The 27,044-nt window shown below is 42.9% G+C and overlaps 1 protein-coding gene across 2 annotated transcripts in view; it reads left to right on the top strand.

The window, feature by feature from the left end:
• CIT (citron (rho-interacting, serine/threonine kinase 21)) overlaps positions 1–27,044 on the top strand; it is a 294,107-nt gene that overhangs the window by 153,551 nt on the left and 113,512 nt on the right. For both annotated transcript variants that reach the window (XM_006865452.1, XM_006865453.1), the window contains exons 10-12: positions 21,839–21,944; positions 22,826–22,969; positions 24,186–24,305. In XM_006865452.1, the coding sequence (XP_006865514.1) occupies positions 21,839–21,944; positions 22,826–22,969; positions 24,186–24,305 (370 nt within the window). The remainder of the gene's footprint in view (positions 1–21,838; positions 21,945–22,825; positions 22,970–24,185; positions 24,306–27,044) is intronic.

Genomic DNA, 27,044 nt, shown 5'->3' on the forward strand with positions numbered 1-27,044 from the left:
TACATTATGAGTTTTCACGGGAACTCTTGCAGTGAGAATGATTTTAATTGTTGTGATCACTCATCCCTTTTTTAGGTTCCTTTTAAAGGACCCCAGCCTATTTTTAAGCCAGCCACTGAGAGTGTATCCTTATTTTAGGTTTAGCAAGAATCTTGATATCAGCATTTCCATTTCTGAGTAGTAGTGGATGTTCCCTGCAGCCTGGGTCAGAGGGAACTGGAGGGGTTACTGAGAATTGGACCTGGCTGTCTTTGGGGTGGGGTGATGGCAGAATCAGTGCTGGGGAATGAGTGAGTATCTGATACCCTCATAAGCTAACAGTGACCCAAGTTGAGTCCTGAGTGTCTGGTGGGTGTCTTGCTGAGCCCCTACCACCTGGATGTTACCATAGTATGAGGGTCAAAGAAATCATTTGTGCTAAGGGGTTCAAAATAAAGTGGTTACCAGCTCTTTCTCTTCCCTGCCCTTCAAGTCCTTTCTCCTGAGATACTGCCTAATTTTAAGCTCTTGCTTACACTGACCACATATTCCTGCAAGACTTTAGTATGAATTCTAGAAGGAAAAACCAGTTGGTTTTATATCCTCTGTTAGTTTTCCATGTTCTCATCTTGTGCGTTAGGAGATGCTGGAAATCTTAGGGAAGCAGCAGAATACTGAAGCGATTGGAATGAATAAGGTTTGGATATCCCGACAGGCCATTTTTAGGAAGGGCATTTGATGGATGGCTCTTTGCTTGCTACCTATGGGCGGGTCAGAAAATGGAGTTATAAGCCAGCCATTCAAACACCATCGTAGAAAGAAATGAGTGTCACCATTGTCTTCCTAAATTTTCAGGGAACCACTTTTTGGTGCTCTGCTAGGCCTTCTTGACATACCAATTTTCTTAAATTGCCAAGGGAGTTAATAATGATACTTACCTCATTGAGTTGTTGGGAGGATTAAGTGAGATGTACATCAAAAAGTATTGCTGCGAAATAGTAGGAACTTTTATTAAACAAAGATATCATAATATGAAGCTCTTGTTTCTTGACATAGCCTCTGTCTCGGTCTATACATGTTTCTAACCCTTCCTTGAAGAATTCTGCGCTCTGTTTACATCCCATCAAAATGGCAGTTTTGGCATCCTCACAGCTCTCAAGTAATATTCCTTTAAAATGTTCTTTGACAAAAAAGAAGTCTGAAGGGACAAGGTCAGAGATGTAGGGCAGATGGGGTAAGGTTTCCCAATGAAATTTGTGTGGGGTAGCCCTTGCTACCCTTTGAAAAATGAGCAAGTGTGTTGTCACGGTAGGAAAAAAATAACACAGTTCACCTTTCCCAGTCTTTATCTCACCAGTGTAGTTTTCAGTTTTCTTAAAACTTCTTCTTAGTAAGGCCCCATGATTGTCCTGTGTCCTTTGAAAAAAATCTATTAAGATGACCCCTTGGGAATCCCCCAAACCAGTTGCCATAACCTTCTACCGTCTAAGCTGACCTTTCTGCCTTGAACAGAGTTGGCCCAGCAGATCCCTTTGTTAGCCAATGCTGTGATTGGATCTTCTGTTTTGTTTTTAGTTTTCTTTTTGTTTTTGTTTTTTTGAAGACAACTTAATGAGATGAAGACAAGTGTATTACTAAGAAGAACTTGTCTCCAGTCTTCCACTGATCACAGAGACATGTTTAAACACGTTTTGTTTAAACCTATGCATGTATGAACTGGAACCATAGTAGCAGTAATTTTTGACTTATACATGTATAAAACGCTTGACTTGGTCCCTGGCAGCTAGAAAAGCCCCATTGTTTTTTCTTGGTGATTATTTTTGTTGCTGCATATGAGTTGGTCTCTGTATCTGTAATTTCCTTATGTACATGCGCAGATGACACTGAGAGGATTCAGCAATAATTAGGTTGCCCATAGTTTAGCTGTAGTCTGTCCAGATCAGAAACCTAGCTTCCTAGACCCTGGGAATTTTCTGTTACAGATGCTTAAGAATTCTGACCAACTCCAAAGGGTTAATATGCAGTTGTCACAAGAACATGTTGGTAGAAGGTAATGTTATGGAGGAGTGGAGTGGGGGGCAGATTTAGAAGACTCAGAATGGACACCTTCCCCTCCAGTTGAGCAAAACAAAAACATACAAGTGTAAACCAATTCAGATAAATAATACGAGGTAAAGATCATCACTGCAGAACACTGGTACAAATTGAGTAACTGCTTCAGGAGTCAGGAGAGTAAACCAAGATCCGGTGGGGCATTTGATGGGGAATTGTTGTTGTTCAGTACCGTTGAGTCATTTTCTACTCATAGCAACCCAGTATAAGATTTCCGAGGAGTGGCTGGTGAGCTCAAAGTGCTGACCTTGTGGTTCAAACTGACCTTGTAGTCCAGCACATTAACTCGCAGCACCACAGTGCCATTCCTTAATTCTTGCTAAAATGGAATCAGTGATTTTCTTCATTATCTATTTCCCCCAAACGACTCTTGATCTCAAGAGTAGATCTGAGTCTTGTTCATTTGGTTTCCCTGGAGTACAGAACATGGTAGACCCACAGTAAATCCATGTCGGAACTTAATGTATAAGCGTACTCATGGAAGGGAGAATATTTGGCTCAGTTTTTTTAAAAACAAAATAAATTTGAAGTGGTGGAGATGAAGGTGGAGGGAATTTTAGGCAGGCACTGTGGAATAATGCACTGGACTGCAAGGGTCGGTTTAAACTGCAAGGTTGGCAGTTCAAATTCACCAGCCTCTCCTTGAAAACGCTATACAGGGTCACTATGAATCGGAACCGACTTGACAGCACTTAACAACAACAGAGTGATAGCAACAACTCTTCCCTACAGGAGAATACCTCTGCCAGGCTCTGTTCCAAGTACTTTATGAGGATTAACTCATTTAAGGTGCACATCAGCCCAGGAGAATGGTACTGTTACTGTCATTTTACATGTGAGGGAACTGAGGCACAGAGAGATTAAACAGTTTGCTCAAGGTCATGCAGCTACAATATCTCAACCCGAACTTGAACCCAGGTAATGTGGCTCAGAGCTTTTGTCGTAGCCACTGTGCTATGTTGTTCAGTGCCAATGCCACCAAGATGAGAAATTAGGAAATGTAGGTGTGGAGGCCCATTGTGGGGAGTGACAAGTGATGAAGTTGGAGAGGGAGTGCGGATGAGAGCTGACAGACAGTCTAAAGGCTGAGTTTTGTTTAAAATCTCTGAAAGTTGACTGAGTAGGTGGCTTAGGTAGCTCTTGGTTTTCTCTGATTTCTTCTTCTCATTTAGACTCTTACCTCGTGTGTGTGTGTGTGTGTGTGTGTTTGTGCGTGTGCAGACATATCTCTTCTTTTCCTGGTGCTCTTATTTCCTTGCAATGAGGGCAGATGATTGCCTTGGCTTTGCTCTCTCCAATGCCTGCAGGACAGTCATCTCCAAGCTGCTCTATATACATGTAGTCAGTTGATCTGGAATCACCAGTGTTTAAGGACTGCAACTCCCATCACCCTGTTGACAGCTCTAGGTTTTGTTTCTACTCAAATCCACTCTTTGTACTTCACGTTGCCTCCCAATCATCTATCTTGGGATGCCTTCATCCAGTAGAAGTTGGCCTGCACTTGACCCAAGCCAACCCTACTTCCTTTTTATTAAAATACTTGGGGGATGAAGTCTGTTCCCTTAAAAATGGCTTTTCTGCCCACATCCAGCCAAAGGCTCTTTGTCACTGTGTGTGCTATTTCCAGGTCCCGATTACAAAGAGCCTCACCTGTGTTTTGATTTATATATATAAAAAAAAAATTTCAGTAGCCCACAGCAAAAACAGAATCTTCACTGGTCCATGAAAGCATGCCTTATCTACACTTTCCAAGTAAATTATAAAACCTTAACTTACTCCTGGTGGTCATGACCCTGAAGTGCCTAGTGTTGAGTTTGTATCCCATCATGTATCCCATCATTATCAGCTCCAATGTTTAATGCTTCTCTCTGTGTTGGGTGTTTCTTCTTGCTCTTTCAATGTCTTCTTTCTCTTAGTCAGGCACATCTTGTTCTGCTTGCCTTATTCTCTTCTCTATTTAGATTGTGTCTGCTTGCTTTGCAGACCTGACAGAACCATTCTACAGCCTTCTTGTTTGTCTTAACGATACCTTTAGGAAATCTAATCCAAATGATTAGGCTCCAAATCCTGAAGATTAGGCTCCAAAAAATCTGTCAAAGACATTTTCTTCTTGCCTACACATGCTAACTTGCATGGTTGCCTCGGATCCCTTAAGAAGACAGTAATTGACTAAATGGTGCTGTATGTTCCCTAGCTCTCTGCCAGTTTGGCAACTCTTCTTTGCTTAAGTGAATTTCTCTTGGTTCTCTCAGCTTTACTTGTCATTCTTCTCCTGACCTTTCTCACCTTCTTTTCTCTGGCAAACTTCCTGAACCAGTAGCCTACACTCAATGCACCACCTTTACAACTCTACTAAAATTGCTGTTTCAGCAGCTGCTAATTACCCACCAAACCTAGTGATTTCCATCTGATACCATTAATTATGACATTTCTTGACATACTCTACTTCTCTTTCATGTTGCAGAGCCTTGGTATTCCTCTTCCCAGACTACCACTCTCACTCCTTGATTGATTTCTTCTTCTGTTTCAGGCCCTGGAAGTGTAGCCATCATCCACTAATGTTCCCACTAGTTCTCTTTATAGTCTCTTCTTGGTGCTTGGTGATTTCATTCACTTCCTTGAGTGTAACTCTTCCCTCTCTGGGGCCTTCATCTGAATGTGTTCTATGCTCATCAGCCAAGACATTGTACCAGCTCCTCACCATCCCTGTCTTCTGGTCCCTCCTAAGACAAGCTTGCTCGCTCACTCACTCACTCACTCACAATGCCCACCACCTCATAAGTTGCTAAGTCATCCCAGGTCTGCCTCTCGAATGATGCTTGCATCCATGCCCCCTTTTCTGCCCTCGTTGTCTCATTGTCATTGTCTCGTTGACTCTTTCTTGGGCTCCTGCAGTAGTGTCGTAATTGATTTCTCTGCTCCAGTCCATGCTCCAAGAGGGTGGGATTCTTTCATAGCACAGGCTGAATGATGCATCCACCTGCTCAGACCCCCAGCAGCATCACAGTGCACACACAATTAACGGCCATTCCTGAGCTTTGTATTCCTGGTCTGGTACACCAAAACCCCAGCCTGACTTTTCCATTGTGACTCCTTGTCCCCTGTGGTCTGACCAAGCTGTTCTAGGCTCACCTCCTTTCACCTGAAGCAGTTCCTTGTCCTGGCAGGTCTTCAGTGAACATTTGTCAAATTGAATTAGACTAAAGTGGCCAGGGAGTCCTGGTGTGGCGCCGGGGTTAATGTGCTGGACTGCAGTTGACTTGAACTGCAAGCTTGGCGGTTTAAGTTTACCAGCCACTTCTTGGAATAGTCGCTGTGAGACAGAACCGATTCAACAGCACTTAACAACAACAACAAAGTGGCCAGGGGTGATGCTCCTTTTCCTTTTGCTCAGTTTACACAATGCATAGAAGCTGTCATCTGTTGAGAACTTGCTATCTACTTAGAACTGTGCTGAGTTCTTTTCCATATATCATCTCATTTAGTTCTCACAATTTCACTGTAACTATAGGAGGTGGCTGGCACTATCCCCATTTTATAGATGAGGAAAATGAGGCTCAGCTAGGTTAAGCTATTTTCTGTTGAGGTTTTCAAGCATAGCTAAAATTTAGGATTAATATCTGCCTGCCTTCAGGACCACTGCATTGTGTTACCCTGCCCACTACAGGTCATGACTTTGCTAGGTTATGCAGGACTTGTGGAGTAATCAGATAATAAAGATGCAAGAGCTGCCTATACTGAGAATTCACTTCATACCAGCTGCTGTTCTAAGAGCTTGAGAACTATTCTCACTTAAGCCCAGCAAGAAACCATCGTTAATATTTTTTTCTAGATGTTATCTATGTTTCTGTTGCTATTTTAATGGCTATTTAAAAATAAATGATGGGTGGAAATTTTTCATATGTATAAAATTTTAAATTTGACATCTTCAACTGTTCTTTTAAAAAATTTTTGTGAAAATTAATTTTGTTGTTATTGTTGAGGATAGACTCAGTAAAACAGACACTAATCCCACCATTCTGCACATACAATTCAGTCACATTGATCACAGCCCTAGAGCTGTGCAGCTGACCATTCTTGCCTCCTTTTCCAAGTTATTAACAGAAACTCACTGTCTGCTAAATCTCCCAGTTAATCTTCCGAGTGGTTGTCATTTTGATCTTGTGTCAATAGATCTTGACACAAAGCACATGCTCAAGGCAGACATTCTTTACTAGTTAAGCTAAACTGTTGTTTGGTTTTAAGAAGATTTTAGGAGACATTTTTGGCTTGAGGTTTAAAGATTATCTCAGGGTATTTATTTGTTTTAGGGATTCATCAAACCTCTGTGGCTCTAAATAGTCTAGATTACATAAGAATTTGAAATTCTGTTTTATACTTCCCCCATTTGATTAGAATTCTTCTATAGAATCTCTGATCAAAATGTTCGGTAATGGCAGCTAGGCACCATCCAGTTCTGGTCTCATGGCAAAAAATGTACACAGAGATGTTATTTTACAGATAAAGGAAACAAAAATCCAGGAAACTTGGGTTACTTCTTAAAGACACACAGCTTGCACATGATTTAAGGGGTGTCATTTTCTAGATTTTAACTTTAGAGTGGATATAACCATTCTCTATATTGGGGACCAGTTTTACAACCCAGTGAGGTGATTCTGATCACAGGACAGAGTAGAACTGCCCGTAGGATTGCCAGAGCTGTAAACCTTTATGGGAGTGGATCGCCACGTCTTCTCCCCACTGAGTGGCTGGTGGGTGGGGTTGGACCTCCAACCTTTCAGTTAGCAGCTGAGCACTAAAACGCTGCACCACCAGGCCTCCACAGGACAAATTATAGAGCTATTAAAAGTCCAGGCTTTGTAATCAGAGGACAAATCTGGGCACTCCCTGTGACTAACTTTGAAGTTTTTACATTAACTTCTCTGGACTTCAGTTTCGTCATCTTTGAAATGGGATTATAATGTCTACATGGCAGTCTTGTTGTGGGGACATAAAGCATGCCGAGCACTCAGTGTTACCACCTAGAGCAGAGTAAGAATCCCATTTCTTGCTCTTACTCATTTATTTAGGAGGGAGCACAGGACTAAGATGCTTCCTTCCCTGATTCCACTTGATACAAACGTTCTGCTGGTTTCTGCCCATTGAGAAACTCAGGCTCCACGTGGGGTGTCTTGACAGATGTCTTAATATCGCCATCCAATTTTCTACTCTGAATTATGTTGGTTAAAACCTGCTTCTTCCATACAATCCGCTCCAGCTTCTTAGTGGCATGGTGGAGTGTGTGATTCTTCAGTGGAATCTGGAACCCAGTGCTCAGAGTCATGTATTCCACCCACCCTGGTGTCCTTGAACGAGAGACTGTGTGTGTCATGGTGACATCCCAGAACTAAAACTGAACATCTCCCACGTGTAGGTCAGAAAGCCTGCACGTACCAGCATTAATTCAATTGCAAAATTAGTTCTCATTTTGTATTCTTTTGTTTCATGGTGACCTTTAAACTGAGCCTTCTTGGGACACGAAAGTGTTTGAACCACCATTCCTTTATGTACCCTATAACATATTGTTGTAGGCTTTGGGATATTACTATGAACAAAACAGATAAGTTCCCTGTCCTCAAGAAACTAGCACTGAGGGTGGAGTGGTGGCAGAATAAAAAAGTTCACAAATGAGGAAATTTCAACTGGAGGTAATTTTTAAGAGATCAAGCCTGTAATGGGGAGTGAATGGGAACTGCCACTTTAGGTTGGGTGCCCAAGGAAGGCGTCTTCTGAGCTGAACGAATTTGTAATTCTACATTGAGCTACTATGATGTACTATATGTTCTATTGTTGTTAGGTGCCATTGAGGTGATTCGAACTCGTGGGTACCCTTTGCACAACAGAATGAAACACTGCCCAGTCCTGCGCCATCCTTAGAATTATTGTTAAGTCTGAACACAGTGCTGCCAGTGTTTCAGTCCATCTCATTAGGGGGTCTTCCTCTTTTTCATTGACCTTCCACTTTACCAAACAGAATAATCCTTTTCCAGGGACTGTTCCCTTTTGGCAACATGTCAAAAGAACTTTAGATGAAGTCTCAACCATCCTCACTTCTGGCTGTGTTTCTGCCAAGATATTTGTTTGTTCTTCTGGCAGTCCATGATACTTTCATATTCTTCTGCAGCACCATAATTCAAAGGCATCAATTCTTCAACAGTCTTCCTTATTCACTGTCCAACTTTCACATGCATATATGGCAATTGAGAATACCTTGGCTTGGGTCAGGTGTATCTTAATCTTCAAAGCGATATCTTTGCTCTTTAGTACTTTAAAGAAGTCTTGTGCTACAGATTTGTCTTATGTAGTTCATCCTATGATTTTTTTTTTTGAGTGCTGCTTCCTTGAGTATTAATTGTGGATCCAAGTAAAATGAAGTTTTTTTGTTTTTTTCAAAGCTTTTATTGTGAATTGGATGATAGTTTACAGGACAGATCATCCGTTTTACAGTTAACCAATCATATTTTGTTTCATTTCAATGATTATAATCACCTCCATGCACCATCGGTTAACAGTATTTACCTCTATTCCCTGGGGTTTTTTTGGATGTACACAAAACACATAGAAAATTCATTTAAATGACCAAAGGGAACATTTTGCAAGCCAGCCTCCTGCCAACCAGCACACAGCCTTTCTTATTCCATGAGTCTAAAGGCCTCAGCAAAATGAACTCTTTGACAACTTCAATCTTTTCTCCACTTAGCCTGATGCTATTTACTAGTCTGGTTGTAAAGATTTTTGTTTTCTGTGCATTGAGGTGCAATCCATACGGAAGGCTGTAATCTTTGATCTTCATCTGTAAATACTTCAAATCCTCTTTAATTCTAACAAGCAAGATTGTGTCATTTGCATATCGCAAGTTGTAGTGGGTCTTTCTCCAGTCCTGATGCCATATTCTTCTTCATCTAATCCAGCTTCTTGGCTTATTTGCTTAGCATACACATTGAATAAGTAAGGTGAAGGACACAATCCTGGAGTACTCCTTTCCTGATTGTAAACCACTCAGTATCCCCCTGTTCGGGACAACTGCCTCTCGGTCTATGTACAGGTTTATCATGAGCACAATTAAGTCTTCTGGAATACTATTTTTTTTCCCTAATATTATCCAAGCTTTGTTACGAACCGCAAAATTGAAAGCCAGTTGTAAACATAGTCAATAAAGTACAAGTAAACATCTTTCTGGTATTCTCTGCTTTCAACCAAGATCCATCTGGCACCAGCAATGATATCCCTTGTTTCACATTCTCTTCTGAATCCAGCTTGCATTTCTGGTAATTCTCTGTCGATGTACTGTTGCAATTGTTTTTGAATTATCTTCAGCAAAATTTTACTTGCATGTGACATGAATGATACTGTTCGATGATTCCCGCATTCCATTGGGTCGCCTCTCTTGGGAATAGGCACAAGTATGATTGGCCAGGTAACTGTCTTCCAAACTTCTTGACCTAGATAAGTGAGTACCTCTAGTGCTGTATAAGTTTGTTGAAACTTTTCAGTTTTCATTCTGTCAGTACCTGGAGCCTTGTTTTTTGCCATTGCTTGGACTTTCTCCTTCAGTACTGTCGGTTTTTGATCATATGCTGTCTCTTGAGATGGTTGAACAACAACCAGTTCATTTTGGTGCAGTGCTTGTGCATTCCTTCCATCTTCTTTTGATACAACCTGCATCATTCCATGTTTTGTCCATAGAATCCTTCAGTATTATTGCGAGTTGGGGCTTGAATGTTGTCTTCAGTTCTTTCAGTTTGATAAATGCTGACCATGCTCTTCTCTTTTGATTTTTATCTTCAGGTCTTTGCACATTTCATTATCATTTGTCGTCTCAAGCTGCCTTTTGAAATTTCCTGTTCAGCTCTTTTACTTCTTCATTTCTTACACTTGCTTTAGGTTCTGTTTCAGAGCAAGATTCAGAGTCCTTTCTGAGATCCATTTTGGTCTTTTCTTTCTTGTCTTTTTAATGACCTTTTGCTATCTGCATGTATGATGTCATTCCACAATGCTTCTGTTCTCCGATCATTAGTGTTTAATGCAACCAATCTGTTCTTGCGAAGGTCTCTAAATTAAGGTGGGTCTCTAAATTTATATTAAATACATTCAAATTCATATTCTGGCTCTTGTAGACTTGTTTTAACCTTTTTCAGCTTCAACCTAAATTTGCATATGAACAACTGATGGTCTGTCCCACAGTCATCCTCTGGCCTTGTTTTGGTCAATGATGTTAAGCTTCTCCATTATCTCTTCCCACAAAGGTAGTCAATTTTGTTCTTGTATATTTCATCTGGTGACTTCCACTTGTATAGTCTCCTTTTATGTTGTTGAAAAAAGATATTTGCCTTGAATAAATTGTTGGTCTTACAAAACTTTGTCATATGATCTCCAGTCTCATTTCTATCCCCAAGGCCATGTGTTCTAATTAGTAATCCTTCCTCTTTGTTTGCAGCCTGCATATACCAATCACTTGGAGTTATCAGTGTATCATGATTGCATGTTTGATCAATTTCAGACTGAAGAAGTGGTGGACTTCTTCAATTTAATCATTACTGGCTTTAGTGGTTGGTATGTAAATTTGAATGATATTGGTATTAACTGGACTTACTTGTAAGCATATGAATTTATCCTATCAAACACAGCATTGTACTTGAAGATTAATCTTGAAATGCTCTTTTTGACGACTAATGGGACATTGTTCCTCTTTAAATTTTCATTCCTGGCATAGTAAACCATATATGTGTCTGGTTCTGAACGCCCAATACCAATCCATGTCAGCTCACTAATGCCTAGGATGTTGATCTTTATGCATCCCGTTTCAATTTTTATGACTTCCATTTTTTTCTAGATTCATACTTGTGCATTCCTCATTCTAATTATTAATGGATATTTACAGCTGTTTCTTCCCATATCACATTGTACCCTATCAGCAAATGAGGGTTTCTAAAGTTTTGCTCCATTCACATCATTAAGGTCAACTCTACTTTGAGGTGGCAGCTCTTCCAACCGGAGGGGCTCATCTTCAGGCACTATATCTGACAATGTTATGCTGTTGTTTATTTGATTTTCAGTGGCTAACCTTTCAGAAGTGGTCCTTCTCTTCTTCCTACTCTGTCTTGGTTCAGAAATTCTACTGAAACCTGTCCCTCATGGGTGACCCTGCTGGTATTTACAATATTGGTGACATTGCTGCCAGCATCACAGCAACACACAAGCCACCACAGTACAACAAACTGACAGATCAATGGTGCCATGCTGTTCTGAAAACTGTGGTATAGCAGTGAATATGGTGTTGTTATGTGCCGTGGAGTTGGTTCCAACTCATAGCGACCCTGTACAGGGTTTCCAAGGCTGTAAATCTTTATGGGAGCAGAAAGCCTCATCTTTCTTCTGCAAAACAGTTGGTAGTTTGAAATTGCTGACTTTGAGATTAGCAGCCTGATTCGTTAACCCCTACACTACCAGAGCTCCTTAGCAGTGACTATAAGACCTACAAAAGTCCCGTCCTCTTGGAGCTTATATTTCTTCACTCATTTGGTTCTTCGGTTGTTTTTTTATTTAAATATTTGGGATCCTAAGTGCCAGTTCTGGTAACGTAGTGGTTACGAATTGGGCTGCTAACCTCAAGTCAGCAGTTCGAAACTACCAGCAGTTCTGCTCCCGCAAAGATTTACAGCCTCAGAAACCCTGTACAGGGTCGCTATGAGTTGGAACTGACTCCATGGCACACCACCACCACCACCACCACCAAGTGCCGGTTACTTTGTAGGCATTAGAGATGTAACAGTGAACTCCCAAAGATGACAATGCCTGCCCTTAGATAGTGTGCTTCCCAGTGACAGGACAATGACTAGAGCTAAGTAGGAGGAATAGTCCAGGCCCAGCCCTGAGGCGGGGACCAGCCTGTAGGTGTTCACTGGATAGGATGAACACTGAGGTAGCCAAAGCTTCAAGATGCTCAGGGAAAGTGGTCCAAGTTCAGATAAGGAGGGCTCTTATTGCAATGAACAGGAATCTGTTGCAGGATTTCGAACAGAACAGGGACTATCTGGTTGTCATTTTACACAGGGTTCCTCTGACCACTGTGTGGATGGTGGCTCTTAGAGGGAAGGAGTTGGAGTCTGGGAGATGAGTTAGGAGGTTCTAGTATTCATCCAAGAAAGAGGTGGAAGTATATCAATGCAATTAGTCTGCAAAGCTAAGCTCTGGTTTAGAGGTGAGGTGGTATTAGGAATCATATGAGTGGTTAAACTTCTCTTCTTATTTTGACTTTTGATCATTGATTCATGACCTGGATGTGAATGCTGTAATTTGACTGGAGACCACTGCTGGCTGTGTGTATGTGTTTAAGTGTTAAGTGTAAATGTCAGTGGGGAAATGGTACCCTAAGGGTAGACAGAGTCAGGAACTCGAGCAGAGTATTGTTTTCAGAATTCTCACGTGCGCATGATGCATACCACCGTGCATTTCAAAAAAAGGCTTATAAAGTTAGTTCATAAATTTCAGAATGTTCAATCTTGAAAAGCCAATATATTTTTGGAAACAGAATGCTGATGAATTTTCTTTCTTTCTTTCTTCCTTTTTTTCTGCACCGTCTTAACATCTTGCAGTTGCATGTATATTTAGAGCTGTGGCCACAATTAAGGTAAGGCCCTCAGCTGAGCTAATTTTGATTTCCTCTTTTTAGCCTGAGTATCCTTCCTCGGTTTTCTCAGTGATGTGTGATTTGGAGGCATCTTTTGTAGACATGGGATCCTCGTCCTTTAGGACTAAGTGGACGGTACATTGCTGCAGGGTGATCTGAGTCATTATAGTGGTGAATCGAGAGCTCATAACATACGTCCTTACTTTTAGGTTACAAGTACAAGTTGTCTTCTCTTTTGCTATGAAATATTCAGTTAATAGGTTCATTAACAGATTTTTAAAATCTCTTTCTATAAAGTCATGTGGATTATTTATAGGGACATCATTGGGAAAAGTGTATTTTACTTAAATATTAAACTTACATGTTGTTGTTGTTGTTGTTAGGTGCCATTGAGTCAGTTCCAACTTATAGCGACCCTTTATAGGGTATCAGAGGAGCAGTTGGTGAGCTTGAACTGCCAACCTTGGCGTGTGGTTCAAGCCAACCTTGCAGTCCCACACATTAACCCGTAGCACCATACCAGGACTCACATACAAAGCAAGTTTTAGGTCATGTCTAATATGTTTTATAAAACATATCCTAAACTTTGAAGCAGTAATAACTGAGCCCGACCTTCCCTCAGTGCCATATACAATTACCTTTATTAATGTTTTTTTGGACCTCCCTAATTATAAAATAGATGTATAGATCGGGCAGAAATGCTGATTTTAGAGTAAATTTTTCTAGAAAATAGAAGCTGGGAAAAAAATGAAGCCCCAAACTTGGCTTTGTGTTTGAAGAGACAGCAGTGCTGTGTGTGGGTGGTGACTGCACCCAGGACTCAGAAGCGCCTTTTCTCCCCATAGGGATAGCTGGCTGTGGATCAGAGATGTGGCCAGGAGGAGTAGGCAAGCAATGTGTGGGCAGGCTGCATGTTCTTTTATTAGCATCCTCATAGAGCCTGGAGCATGAACCAGCCTGGGCCTCTGAAATCTGCCCTGTTTCCCATTTAATTACCCCCCTGAGCCACCACGCGCAGGAGAGAGAGTTGCTCTTGAGTGTGGGTTGAGCTGGCATGTGAATATTCTTGGCAACCAAGGCAGCCCTAGCTCAGACTTGGAGTCACCCTCCCAGCGTTGAACACAGCCAGTCCTGGATGGAGGTTACTTTTCCTCACATGACCATTATCCCTCTTCTCCCTGAGTTACTATTCTGAACTCGGCAGCGGCTTTCTGGGGTTTGTCTGAGACCATCCTGTCGAGAAGCGCCAAAATTAGGATTTGAAATCATGACTCAAATTGCATAATGTCACAGCTTTGAATCCCCAGCTCTCCTGTCCTATACCTACACACAAATGATCACAGCGTGGTAGACATTGTAGCCATGGGGCAAGCCATGCCTTGGCTTCAGTTCAAGGGGCCCAAGAATAGCTTCCTCATAGGATAATTGGGCAGATTCATTGAGATAACCTATAAAGCATGAAGCAGAATACCTGATATATAGTAAATGTGCAATAAACTTAAGGTTGGCAAAGGTGATGACATTGATTTTCTCTCCTTGAGGACAGGAATTAAGGCTTATCTTTATAGTTCCTACAGCAGGGCTTCTCAGCCTTGGCACTGTTAGCATTTTGGGCCAGATGATTCTGTACAGTGGTGTCAGTCCTGTAGATTGTAGGATGTTGAGCAACACCCCTGACCTCTGTCCGTTGGACAGCAGTAGCACCTCCCCACCCCAAGGCATGAAGATCAAGAGTCTCAGACAGCACTGAATGTACCTGGGGTAGTGGGAGCCAAAGGTGGCAAAACTGGTTCACAGTCATTTCTCACGGGGATTATGTTTCTGTTGGTGCTGAGTTGGTTCTGACTCATAGTGACACTGAAGGATAGAGCAGAACCGGCCCCTAGGGTTTCTGAGTTTCCAATCTTTACAGTTTCTAATCTTTACTAATCCACAAAAATGAACTGCCACATCTTTCTCCTGTAGTGAGTAGCTGGTGGATTTGAACTGCTGACTTTTCAGTGAACTTCTGAACATTGAACCACTGCCCCTTCAGGGCTCCTTTCTCATGTGGATGACAGGGCTTTTAATATTTTATATTTCATGTATTCGATCTTTCCTAAATTTTCTCCCTTTATCTCTTTCATGTACAGATAAACACATACACACTCAGACAATAGTAAAAACAGATTTATTTGTAGAAGTGGAATTTTCAGAACAAAGGGCAATTTTTGGAAGATGCGTTTGTTTGCAGGTAACCCTGTCTTATTTCAGGGTCAGTGTAACTTGGTAAATAGTTTCTTTACTGTAATTTTACTCCATCATCCACAATTTTAGCATTCCAACCAGGTAAGGACTTTAAAAAAACACACCTTTGCTTAAAGTAATAATCTTAACAGTTTTTTAAATAATACCCCTCTCGAGATGGTAACTTGTAGGGTGATTGTAGGCTGTGTAGGCATTACTACTTGAAAGGACTGGGTTGTATTTGGTAAGAGGACTCTGAGGCCTGCCTTGGATTAATTCATTTTATTGTGGTGAAGTATAACAAAAAAAATGCCATCTTAGCCACTTTTAAGTGTCCAGTTCAGTGTCATTAACTGCATTCCCCATCTCGTGCTGCCGTTACCCATTTCCACAATTTTTACTTCCCTTCAACAGTTCCCAATATCCTTCTGTCTTACTTCCCACTCCTTCCTCTCCACATCTCCTGGTGACCACCTCTAAACGTTTCTCTGTATTTGCCTATTCTCGATACTCGAATGGGATCATAAACATTTGTCTGCCTTCCTTTACTCAGCAGCATGTTTTCAAAGTTCATTTTATATTATAACATGTATCAGAACTTCATTTCTCTTTATAATTGAGTAATAGTCCTTGCACCACATTTTGTATGTCAGCATCCATTCTTCTGTGGATGGACATTTTGGGTGTTCCCACTTTTGGCTATCATGAATAGTGTTGTCGTGAATGTTGGTTTAAAATAACTGAGTCCTTGCTTTCACATTTCTTGGATAAATTCCAAGAAATTGTTGGGTCATGTGGTAATTCTATGTTTCATTTTCTGAATTATCACTTAAACAGTTTTCTACAGTGGCTACACTATTTAGCATTCCTACTAGCAGTAAACAAAGGTTCCAATTTCTTTGCATGCTCCCTAATTCTTGTAAGTTTCTCCTTTCTGTTAGCCTTCCTAGTGGGCCTGAGGTGAAGGCACTAGTATGTTTTAGGAACTCTTTAGTGATTTTTACGTGCAGCTGGATTGAGAACCACTGAGGACACAGGCAGCTCCCCCTCCTCCGGCCTCATCTTCCCTCCCAGCATTGTGTATGGAAGTGTTGCTATAAGCCAACTTTTAACCACAGCATCCTTACCATAGCTATCCTTGTTGTTGTTGTTGAGTGCCATCGAGTCGGCTATCCTTAGATGTGATTTTTATTTATTCTTAAAAAAAAAAAAATTTTTTTTTTGTATCTGTATTTTTAGCACCTTTATTCTAAAGAGCTCTTAATTGCCATACTTAGACTTCCCAAACAGTGAGCATTTGTCAAGCATCAAAATAGCAGAACGAGGGAGTTGGACCTTGGGTGACTGGGAGGGCTGTCTAGTTCTCTCCCTTGAGAGCCATTGGGTGCGACTGTACAGCATCTTGATTCTGGGCTCCAGTGACAAGTGACCTAGAAATACTGTGTTTTTGAATAAGCAGTCAGTGTGGCACATTTTAAGCATTTGCTCCCATACCTGCCACCAAGTACCATGTCATCGTTCGTTAAACGGCTGTTGGTTCTGTGCTTTGCCACAGAGAGATGTGGTACCGGTGACTTCGTAGATGCAAGTGACCCTGGGTTCCTCATGGCCAGGCATTTTGCACACTTCTTGAATGCTTTGCGTGTTGTTCCATAGCCCAGCCACCAGTGTGCAGCCAGAAAGAAGGGACATCGGAGGGCAACTGCAATCCATGCCAGGCATGCCATGTCCTCTTGTTTTAGAGAGAAAGAAAAATAGTGTGTGGGTGCATGTATGTGTGAGAGAATGCATGTGAGTGTGACAGAACGTATGTTTGGGCGAGGTTAAGGTGGCAAACATGCTGGTGAGAGGTGTAGAACTTGGTTAAACGTTTCAGTCCTAAGTGAGATTTTTCAAAACATTTATTTCTGGATTCAGTGACTTATGCGATTCCTGTTGCCCATTTCTATGAGTAATCAGCATTTGTTTTTATGTGAATAAGAATACAGAGCAGTTCAGCCCCCTGAGTTTTACCGTTTTGAGCATCTATTGTAGGCCTGAAAGCATGTACTATTTACGGAGTTGTATGGGTAGTAATGGCAAAATTGACAATGAGAAGAGTAACTGCCGGCCTTTATTGAACCGTCTCCATATGCTAGGGACTGGTATTACATCCATTATCTCATTTAACCCTCACAAGAACCCATTGAAGCAGGTTGAGAACGATCCCCATTTTACAGTTGTAAAAATAGACTCAGGAATGGGAAGTTAAGATAATTAGTGGGTGGTGGGGTCCGAGTTGACGCAGAGCAGTGTGACTCTGGGGTTTGTTCACATGCTGCCCTGGTGTGTAGAGTATGTGTGGAAGGCCTTCTCGGGGTAGAGTGAGCCAACACTGCCACACCAACCATTGTCATTGGGCTGGGGGATGTCAGGAGAGAGGTGTCCGTGTTGCTGCCGCAAACAGACCTCTTGTAGACATGGAAATCACTTGGGCCAACAGGCAGCACCGTCACCTGCGAAGACCCCAGCACTTGTTAGCAGCCAGTTCCTGTTACTAGGGCTGGGGTCCCCATCACATATCCCTCTGTGCTCAAGAGCCTTTGCTCTCTGTCACTCTGGCCCTGACCTTTACTAGTCCCAGTATTCCTATGCAGAGCACCTACACTGAGGGAGCTGCCTGGATGAGGACTGTTGTGTCCACCCAGAGTTAAATCCTTCTAAAAACAAGGAGCGCTAGAGGGGCAACAGTTCCACGCATGACTGCTAACCATAGGCAGGTGGTCCGAATCCATCCAGCAGCAACCCAGAAGAAAGAGCTAGTGATCTACTCCTGTAAAGGTTGCAGCCAAGAAAGCCCTCTTGGGCTCTGTCACGTGTGATTGCTGTAAGTCGCCGTCACCTTGACAGCACCCAACATGAGGCCCAGTGTGTCCTTATGCGTACGTTTGAAGCGAATGTGCCCTTTCTTTGGGGTGCACATACTTGTAGCTCACTCTCAGGAGGACATGCCACGTTGTCTTTGATATTTTCGTGAGAGTTAGTTACATCGAGCGCATCAGGCTAGCTTCTCTGCCTCAGCTCTCTGTTCAGACCAGCCGGCAGATTACTCAGGCTGTGTGCCTTCATCTCCTCCTATGCAGAAGGAAGCTGGTGACCTGTCGTTAGGGTTGTTGGAACCCTGTTAGTGCACCAGTTAAGTGCTTCACTGCTAACCGAAGGGTCACTGTTGCTTACTGCTCCAGTTGTTTGAGCTCCATCAGTAAGTGCTTTAAGTCACATGTGTGTGTTTGTATGTGTGTATACACATATACATAGTTATGTATGTATGCATATATGGAGTCCTGGTGTGGCACTGTAGGATAAACACTGGACCACAAGGTCGGTTTGAACCACAGGATCGTCATTTCAAACTTACCAGCTGCTCCTCAGAAACCGTATTTGGGACTCTATGAGTTGGAATAAACTCCATTGCACTTAACAACAACAACATGAATACATACAGAAGGGGCTCTGGTAGCGTACTGGTTATGAGTCAGGCTGCCAATCTCTCACGGTCAGTACTTCGAAACTACCAGCTATGCTGTAGGAGAACCATGAGGCTTTCTGCTTCCATAAAGATATGTTGTTGTTGTTAAGTGCATTCGAGTCGGTTCCGACCCATAGCGACCCTGTCTGTATAGGGTTTCCGAGGAGCAACTGGTGAGCTTGAACTGACCTTGCGGTTCAAACAGCTTTCCAGTCTGGCGCATTAACTCACAGCGCCACACCAGGACTCCTCTATGTTGTTGTTGTTGTTGTTAAGTGCCATCAAGTCACTTCTGACCCATAGTGATCCTGAACAGGGTTTCCGAGGCTGTGAATCTTTACGGGAACAGAAAGCCTCATCTTTCTCCTGCAGGGCAGCTGGTAGTTTTGAACTGTTGACCTTGCGGTTCACAGCCCAATTCGTAAGCACTACGTTACCAGAGCTCCTAGAACTCCTATTCAGCCTCAAAAATCCTATGCAGAGTTGCTGAGTCAGAACCGACTCCACAGCACATAACCACACACACAGATGCATATATTCATGCACAAGGGTAGTTTCAAAATGCTGCTGCAAAGTCATGCTGACATTGGTAAGTGCCGTCAAGTAGGTTCCAGCCCATAGCGACCCTGTACAGGGTTCCCGAGGAGCAGCTGCTGGGTTTGAACCGCCAACCTTGTGGTGCACACTCCAGTGTTTATCCTGCAGCATCCCATTGGTGTTGCTAGTGCCGTCAAGTAGGTTCCGGCCCATAGCCACCCTGATTAGAGCTTCCCAGGAGCAGATGCTGGCTTTGAACTTCAACCTTTATTAAATAAAAATATCAAAATTGTTTCTCAGCATATCCCACATCTAGGTCTACACACTTCGGAAGGTGATGTTTCCATGTCTCTAATCCTTTCCCCCCCAAATTCTACACTCTTCAGTTTGTACCTTGTTGAAATGGAGGTTTTGTCATCTTGATGGGAATCAAATCATACTCCTTTGAAATGTTCTTTGAGTTTGGGGAGCATAAAGAAGTCTGAAGGATCATGATCAGGGCTATAGGGTAGATGGGATAAGGTTTCCTAAGGAGATTCTAGTAAGACAACCCTTGCTGCCTGGAAGAATGATCACATCAGATGCATTGTCATAATGGGGGGAAAAAAATCTAGACCCAACTTTACTGGAATTTTTCGTACCAATTCAGTTTTCAGTCTTCTTAAAACTTCTTCCTGATAAGTCCTCATGTATCCTTTGAGAAAATCTATCAGCGTATCACCCATTTGGAATCCCTCCAAAAATGTCCTTTTACCCTTTTGAGCTGAGCTCTCTGCCTTAAATTGAACTAGTCCAGCAAATCCCTTCAGACTCCACTTTTCAGATTGATCCTTTTATTTGAAGGCGCCCTAAGAAGATTAAGACAGTGTATCCTGAGAGAACTAGTCTGCAGCCAGTGTGGTTGGTGATATGTGCTGTTGAGTCGGTTCTGACCCATAGTCACCCTGTACAGCTCCTATTTCCAAGAGCTACTGGTGGATTTGAACTGCCTACCTTTGGAGCTATGGTAGCGTAGTGGTTACAAATCAGGCCGCGATCCTTAAGGTCAGCAGTTTGAAACTGCCAATTGTTCCGCGGTAGAAAGATGAGGCTTTCTGCTCCCATAAAGATTTACAGCCTTGGAAACCCTGTGCAGGGTTGCTATGAGTCAGAACCAACTCCACGGCACACAGCCACCACCGCCACCACCTTGTAGTTATCAATGCAGTGTGTAGCCTGCATTATCACAGCAGGGTGCTGGCTCGCCCTCGTGCACTCTCTCTCTGTACACACACACACTCAGAACATTGGAATGAGTTGGAATTCAATAGCAACGGATTTCTTTAGTTTTATTTTTTTAGTAGGATTGTAGGCAGTAAAAAGTTAACGTATGTTTTATGTTAGAATATACTCAGAATACAATGTAGCAAGTGAATGGGTGTCAGTCTACTGTTGCTATTATAACTAGTGACTCAAAACAGTACACATTTATTATTTTGTTCCTTTTGTAGTAAGTGCTCAATGAGTGTATCAATCTACTGTTGCTGCTATAACAAATGATCAGAAACGCAGTGACTCAAATCTACACAAATTTATTATTTTGCTGTTCTGGAGATCCAAGTCTGAGGTAGGTTTAACTGGACCGAAATCAAGGTGGTAGGTCAGAGTTCCATCGTTAGACTCTAGGAGGAATCTGGGTTGGTTTGTTTCCTTTGTCAACTTTTAAAGGCTTCATGTACTTGTTGATTTGTGGTCCCTTTCTCCATCTTCAAAGCCAGCAGCATGGTGTCTTTAAACCTCTCTCAAACAATGACCCCTGCTTCTGTGGTTACATTTCCATCCCTCTTCTACTTCCAACTTATGAGAACCCTTGTGATTACATTGGGCCCACCCGGATTGATTCAGGAGAGTCTCCCCAACATAATCTGCTAAATCCCTTTTGCCTTGTAATGTCACATGTTCGTAAGTTCTGGTTCTAGGACATGGTCATCTTAGGGGGCTAGTACTCATTCTGCCACAGTAAACTTTTTTAAGTAACTGTTTTTATAAATGAAATAGGATTAACCTGGCTAGCTTGGAGGTAGAATAAATACTACTTTGTCCAGCATGCTGGTAATTCATAGCATGTGCACTTTCAGTATGAGCCCCTTCATTGGAGCTTGTCTCCTTCCAGAGGTTTGGATGGTTGGCTCCTTGTTATCTTGGAAGAAAAAAAGATTATGAACAATGATCATTCCTGAGAAAGATGTTAACAGGGTGATGTGATATGATGTGCAGTGGGGTGAAGTGAGCCTTTAGCAAGGGTGATCAGACGGCCACCTCCTCAGAGTAGCCCTCCTTGATCATTGTTCGTAATCTTTTTGTCTTGTGTCTGTCTGCTGCCTCTGTCTGTCCTCTGTAGAATGTCAGCTCCAAGAAGGCAGGGACCTTGTCTGTCTGGTTCACTCTGTGTCCCAGTGTCTGGGACAGTTTCTGGAACAGAGTAGGAGCACAAGACATGTTGAGCAAGTGAATGAAGCCACCCCGTCGTTGCCGACACCTTTCACTATACTCCCACTGTTCGGATGAGGAAACCAAGACTCAGAGAGGCTAAATCAGTGTCCAGGGTTAATAGCAACTGAATTTGCACTTAGGTCCATCTGCCTCCAGACGCTTGCTTCCCACCACCTCCTTGCCTTATGACCTTGGGTCATTAGAAGCCATTTGATCTAGCTGTGTTTGACAACCACAGAATGCTGAGAGGTGCGTCATCATTACTGCCGTTGTTGTTGAATGTGGCGTCCCAGGCCCACTGCGTGCCATCTTGACATTGGTTTTCCTCTATCTAGGTCTGTTGTGTCTGGTCTGGACTCCCCTGCCAAGACTAGCTCCATGGAAAAGAAACTTCTCATCAAAAGCAAAGAGCTGCAAGACTCTCAGGATAAGTGTCACAAGGTATTTATTTCCGCAGCCGGCCTCCTTCCTTGCTCCAGGATCCTCCCGTCAATATATGCCAAGGGATCCACCCGGGGCCACTGCTGGCACTGAGCCGCCTGATCCGGAGAGAGCGAAGTGCTCCCTCTCTCGCTGAAGTCGTGCCTCCAGCAGCTCAGAGGGAGATGAAATCAGGCCTTGACGTTGCCATAAATCCTTTAAGTCTTAACCAAAGGAGGCGCTGGATTTAAAACGGCCCGTTTCTCAGCATGACCCGCCTAGACGTCTGCTTCTTCCGGCAGGTGGCGTGGGTCCTCACGTGTGGCCGAGATGCAGCCCATCTGCTCTGAGTGATGCGAAGTCTCTCTTCCTAGTCTTTTAAAGCTCCTGCTTATGTAACCACAGCCACTGTATTGATTATGCTCAACGTCTCTTAACACTTACTGTTCCTGCCTAGGGGCAGCGCTCTGGAAACTAACAAAAGTCACTCCTTGCTTGGGACTCCTAAGAGTGCAGACGAGTAGATATCTCCTTGTCCTGTGCTGGACCTATCCTCTAGATCTTTGCAAGGAGATGGGGGGTGACCAAGATGGCTTTGGGATAAAATTAAAGTGACGTCTGTAAAAGCCAAGCCAAACCAAAAATCAAAACCAAACAGGCGAAAAATGGTGCTGGTGGCTTCCTTGCTAACTGGGTTAGAGAAGTGATCAAGTGTGAACCTGAGACTTGAATGAGAGGAGGGACTTAGCATTGGTGACTGTCCTTACGAAGAACTGTGCACTCCTGGGCGAAGACAAAATGGTATTTTCATCCCAACTGTTGTTTTCAGAGGCTACTTGAGATTTGATTGCTCCTAATGAACCTCCACGGGCCCTTTTAACCTGTCAATGTGTTTATTTCAGATGGAGCAGGAAATGACCCGGTTACATCGGAGAGTGTCTGAGGTGGAGGCTGTCCTTAGTCAGAAGGAGGTGGAGCTGAAGGCCTCTGAGACTCAGAGATCCCTCCTGGAGCAGGACCTTGCTACCTACATCACAGAATGCAGTGTGAGCCTTCCCCGAAGCCCCTTCCCTTGGAGGCGGCACTTCCTGTTGTGTGTGTCTCATCCTGTTTCATGACAGCTTCATGAGGCACATCACAGCCAGTGACAGAGAACAGAGAGGGAGAGAAAGGGCGACTCCCAGTACCAGAGCCAGCTCTTTGGTTCGCAGAGTAGTGTGAGCCAGGCATTAGGTCACAGAGAAATGAGTTGGACCCCTCCAGCTGCAAGTTCTGGTAGGTCACTGGTCTCCTGGAGCCTGCAGATTTGAGTTGCAAAGAGTCCTAGAATCTTACATCCCAACCTCTTTGGTCTACATTGTGTCCAACATGATCCGCCTTGGGAATCAGACTCCCAAGTTTGTACAAGAAAATGTCTTTTGAGTCTGCCTGAAACCAATTATCTGTTGCCTAGAATCAGCTTAGCGGTAAGAAAACTCCGCTATGAAGCACAGACCCTCTGTCATTATTTACCATGTGACTTTCTTTTGATGTTGTTTCCTCTCTTCACAAGCGTAGACTGTCTTCTCCATTGTCTTGTTAAATTTTTCATTCAGGTGTTTTTTAATGTGCCCAGAAAGCAGCCTTAAGAAGTTGAATCACACATTGCGAAAGTTTTTTTCACACGGGAGAGGAAATCTATAGAGCCTGGCTGATTAAGAATAACTGCTATGTTTCCATTCCAGACTTGGCCGCATTTCAGTGGTGGGTGAAATTATTCAGCTTGGTATCTCAGATATCTATTTCAGTGCCGTTGAAGCATGGAGGGAGCCTTATGGATGAAAGGTGTTCAGGAAATGTACGCCAGGAGGTGGAAGTAGACTAGTTGGAATGTGTAGTGACAACTGGGCAGAGAATTAATAGTTTCTACTTTGGAAGAGGGATGTGTACTTGGGAGTTCTCAGTTAACTGCTGTTCAAGAAGAAAGACTGTAGCTGTCCAAATGTTAGTTTTGTGTCTTTACTAGTGTTTGGGCCCAAACATACATGTAAGTATCTGTTAGGACAGGTAGATGGATAGATGGCTGATCCCGAAAGGTCATCAAATTCACCATGATGTTCTTACAGGACATACACTGGAACCAGACACCAACCTGGAAGCTGTAAAGTTTGGCTCTGTCACCGGAAACCATCTGGGTGCCTTGTGAGGCATCTCTCTTAATTAATCTTTTCAAACCGAGCAGGATCCGCAGGGCCTCCCTATTAAAATTTTTGCTTTCCGCAGAGCTTAAAGCGAAGTTTGGAGCAAGCACGGATGGAGGTGTCCCAGGAGGATGACAAAGCACTGCAGCTTCTCCATGATATCAGAGAGCAGAGCCGGAAGCTCCAAGAAATCAAAGAGCAGGTATGACTGCTTGCTCAGGAGCAGAGCAGCTTCTTAGCTGATAAGCTGACCTCGCTTTCCAGGAGAGCCATGTTTGACACAAAGAGAGACACATGGATGTAGGTCATTTGGAAACTTGAGGTTTTCCATGATTTGATGTAAATCATGGAGTGCTCGTGCCAACCCCTTTTGAAATCTGTGCCCTGTATGTCTGTTTTTTGTTTTTTGTTTTTTTTTCTGTTTTAAATTTTTAAATGTCAGTTTAGAGCAGGATTGGGAAAACTTTATCCCATGGGGCAAATCCATCCCACCACCTGCTTTCTAGAGTCCCAGGTAGTGCAAACTTGTTTTAATGTGCTGAGTTGCTGACTGAATGGTTTGAAATTCAAGTTCACTCTGTGGCACCTCGACAGCAAGGTCTGGTGATCTATGTTCCCCACACTCAGCTTTTGAAAATCCTATAGACACAGTTCTCCTCTGACACATATGACGTCCTTATGAGTTAGAGCTGTCTCAACAGTGACTGGTTTCTGGTCACTTTTCTATGGTCTAAAAATGGTTCTTCCCATTTTTTAATGGTTTGGGGGAGAAAAATCAAGAGAAGGATCATATTTCATGAAATGTGAAGATGATATGAAATTCAAATTCCAGTGCCCTTTAATAAAGTTTGGTTTGGAACACAACCATACTCATTCCCTTACATACTGCCTCTGGCTGCTTGCACACTACAATGGCAAAGGTGAGGAGTGTGGCTGACAGCAATAGTACGTTGAAGATGAAGCGATTTTCTTGCTGTTGTTGGCAAGTGCTGTATGAGTTGGTTAGAGACCCTGTACAGAGTTTCCAATGCTGTAAATCTTCACAGGAACACAAAGCCTCAGTTTTCTCCCATGGAGTGGCTGGTGGACCTGAACTGCTGATCTTGTGGTTCACAGTCCATTTCTTATCCTACAGTACCACCAATGTTGGAAGAAAAGCTATAGAGGTCCAAAAATATACAACAGCAACAAAAAAACATTTTCAATTGAATTTTACCATCTAAAGGCAAAAAGTCATATTTTGTAAGTGTATAGAGGAATCGTGTTGTGGCCCTGGAGGATAAGCACTGGACTGTTAACTGAAAGTTGGGCAATTGATTTCCACCATCCACTCCTTGGAAACCCTAAATGGGGTCACTATGAGTTGGAATCGACTCCACGGCACTTAAAAACAACAACAATAAAGCAGTGTTGTTGTTAAGTGCCATCCGGTAGATTCTGACTTACAGAGTCTCTGTATAGGGTTTCCAAAGAGTAGCTGGTAAATTTGAATGGCCGACCTTGCGATTCTAACCAACCTCTCAGTCCAGTTCTTATCCTACAGCATGACAACAGGACTGCAACATTACTTTAGAAGGTCTTACTGTATGCCAATAAAAATAAGTTATTTTCCTGTGTTTTTGTTAAGTGCTGTTGAGTCAATTCTGACTCACAGCAACTGGTACAGGGTTTCCGAGGAGTGGCTGGTGGGTTTGAACCACTGACCTTGTTGTTAGCAGTCCAGTGCTTACTCTGTAGCACCACATCAGCACTCTATTGCTGCTGCTGCGGTTGTTAAGTGCCGTCAAATTGGTTCTGACTCATAGTAACTCTGTATAGGGTTTCCAAGGAGCAGCCGGTGAGTTTGAACTGCCAACCTTATGGTTCGCAGTCCAGTGCTGATCCTACAGCGCCACACCAGGAGTCCAGTACTCTATTAGTTGTTGTTATGTGCCCTGGAGTCGGTTCCGACTCACAGCAACCCTGTACAGGATTTCCGAGGCTGTAAATCTTTACTGGAGTAGAAAGTCTCATCTTCCATGTAATAGCTGGTAGTTTTGAACTGCTGACCCTGAGGTTAGCAGCCCAATTCATAATCACTACGCTACTGGAGCTCTTTGTACTCCATTAGCGCACTCTTTAAAATGAACAAACAGTGATTAGCTGCTCCTCCCTTTAACGATAGTTTGCCAAGCCCTACTCCAAAGCATGGAGCTCTCATGCGATGCTGTAGGATGAGCGCTCTACTGCAGTGTGGGTTTCAACTACAAGGTTGGCACTTCAAAATCCACCAGCCACTCTTCGGAAACCCTATATCTGGTTGCTATGAGTCGGAACCAACATGACACGTAGCAACAATACTCCAAAGCATTGAAAAAGAAAACAAATAATATTTTAAAAGCTTTTCAGGTGCATTTTAAAGCTTTGAGAGAATTCAAGATAATTCATGGTTTTACATACATAAAGAAATATTCTGGAAGGGAGTTTGAGTAGTTAAGACCGAGTCAGGAAAACAAACACGGCATATCTGAGTGCATGATCAGGAAGGAAAACGGAGACTTTTTTTATAAATTAAAAAAAAAAAAACCCTTATTCTTTTATTTTTTTTCTTTCTAAAAGGGTGGCTTTTTTCCCATCTCTTTTACATTCATTCTATCGTATATCGTCTCATTGCCATGGTTACAATCCCCTCCATGCATCATCAACCAACCAAAGGGTATACCCTGCAGTCCTGCCCTCCGTACTCCCCAGGTCTTCAGCACACAGTTGCTCTCCCTCTCTGGATCTAAAGTCTCCAGCCACTCCATCGCTCCACGTCATCATCTCTGCCTCCATTTCAGGCATCACTGCTTCTCTGGGTAGGGTCCCACTCTCCGCTCTTCTCCCTTGATGGTCCTAGGGACCTCCGCTCCTAGACTGAAAAGTTAATCACTCCCCTCTTTGCTATAAAACGTCCACCTTT

Source organism: Chrysochloris asiatica, unplaced genomic scaffold (genome assembly GCF_000296735.1).
Source record: "Chrysochloris asiatica unplaced genomic scaffold, ChrAsi1.0 scaffold00078, whole genome shotgun sequence".
In the NCBI taxonomy this organism is placed as follows: domain Eukaryota; kingdom Metazoa; phylum Chordata; class Mammalia; order Afrosoricida; family Chrysochloridae; genus Chrysochloris; species Chrysochloris asiatica.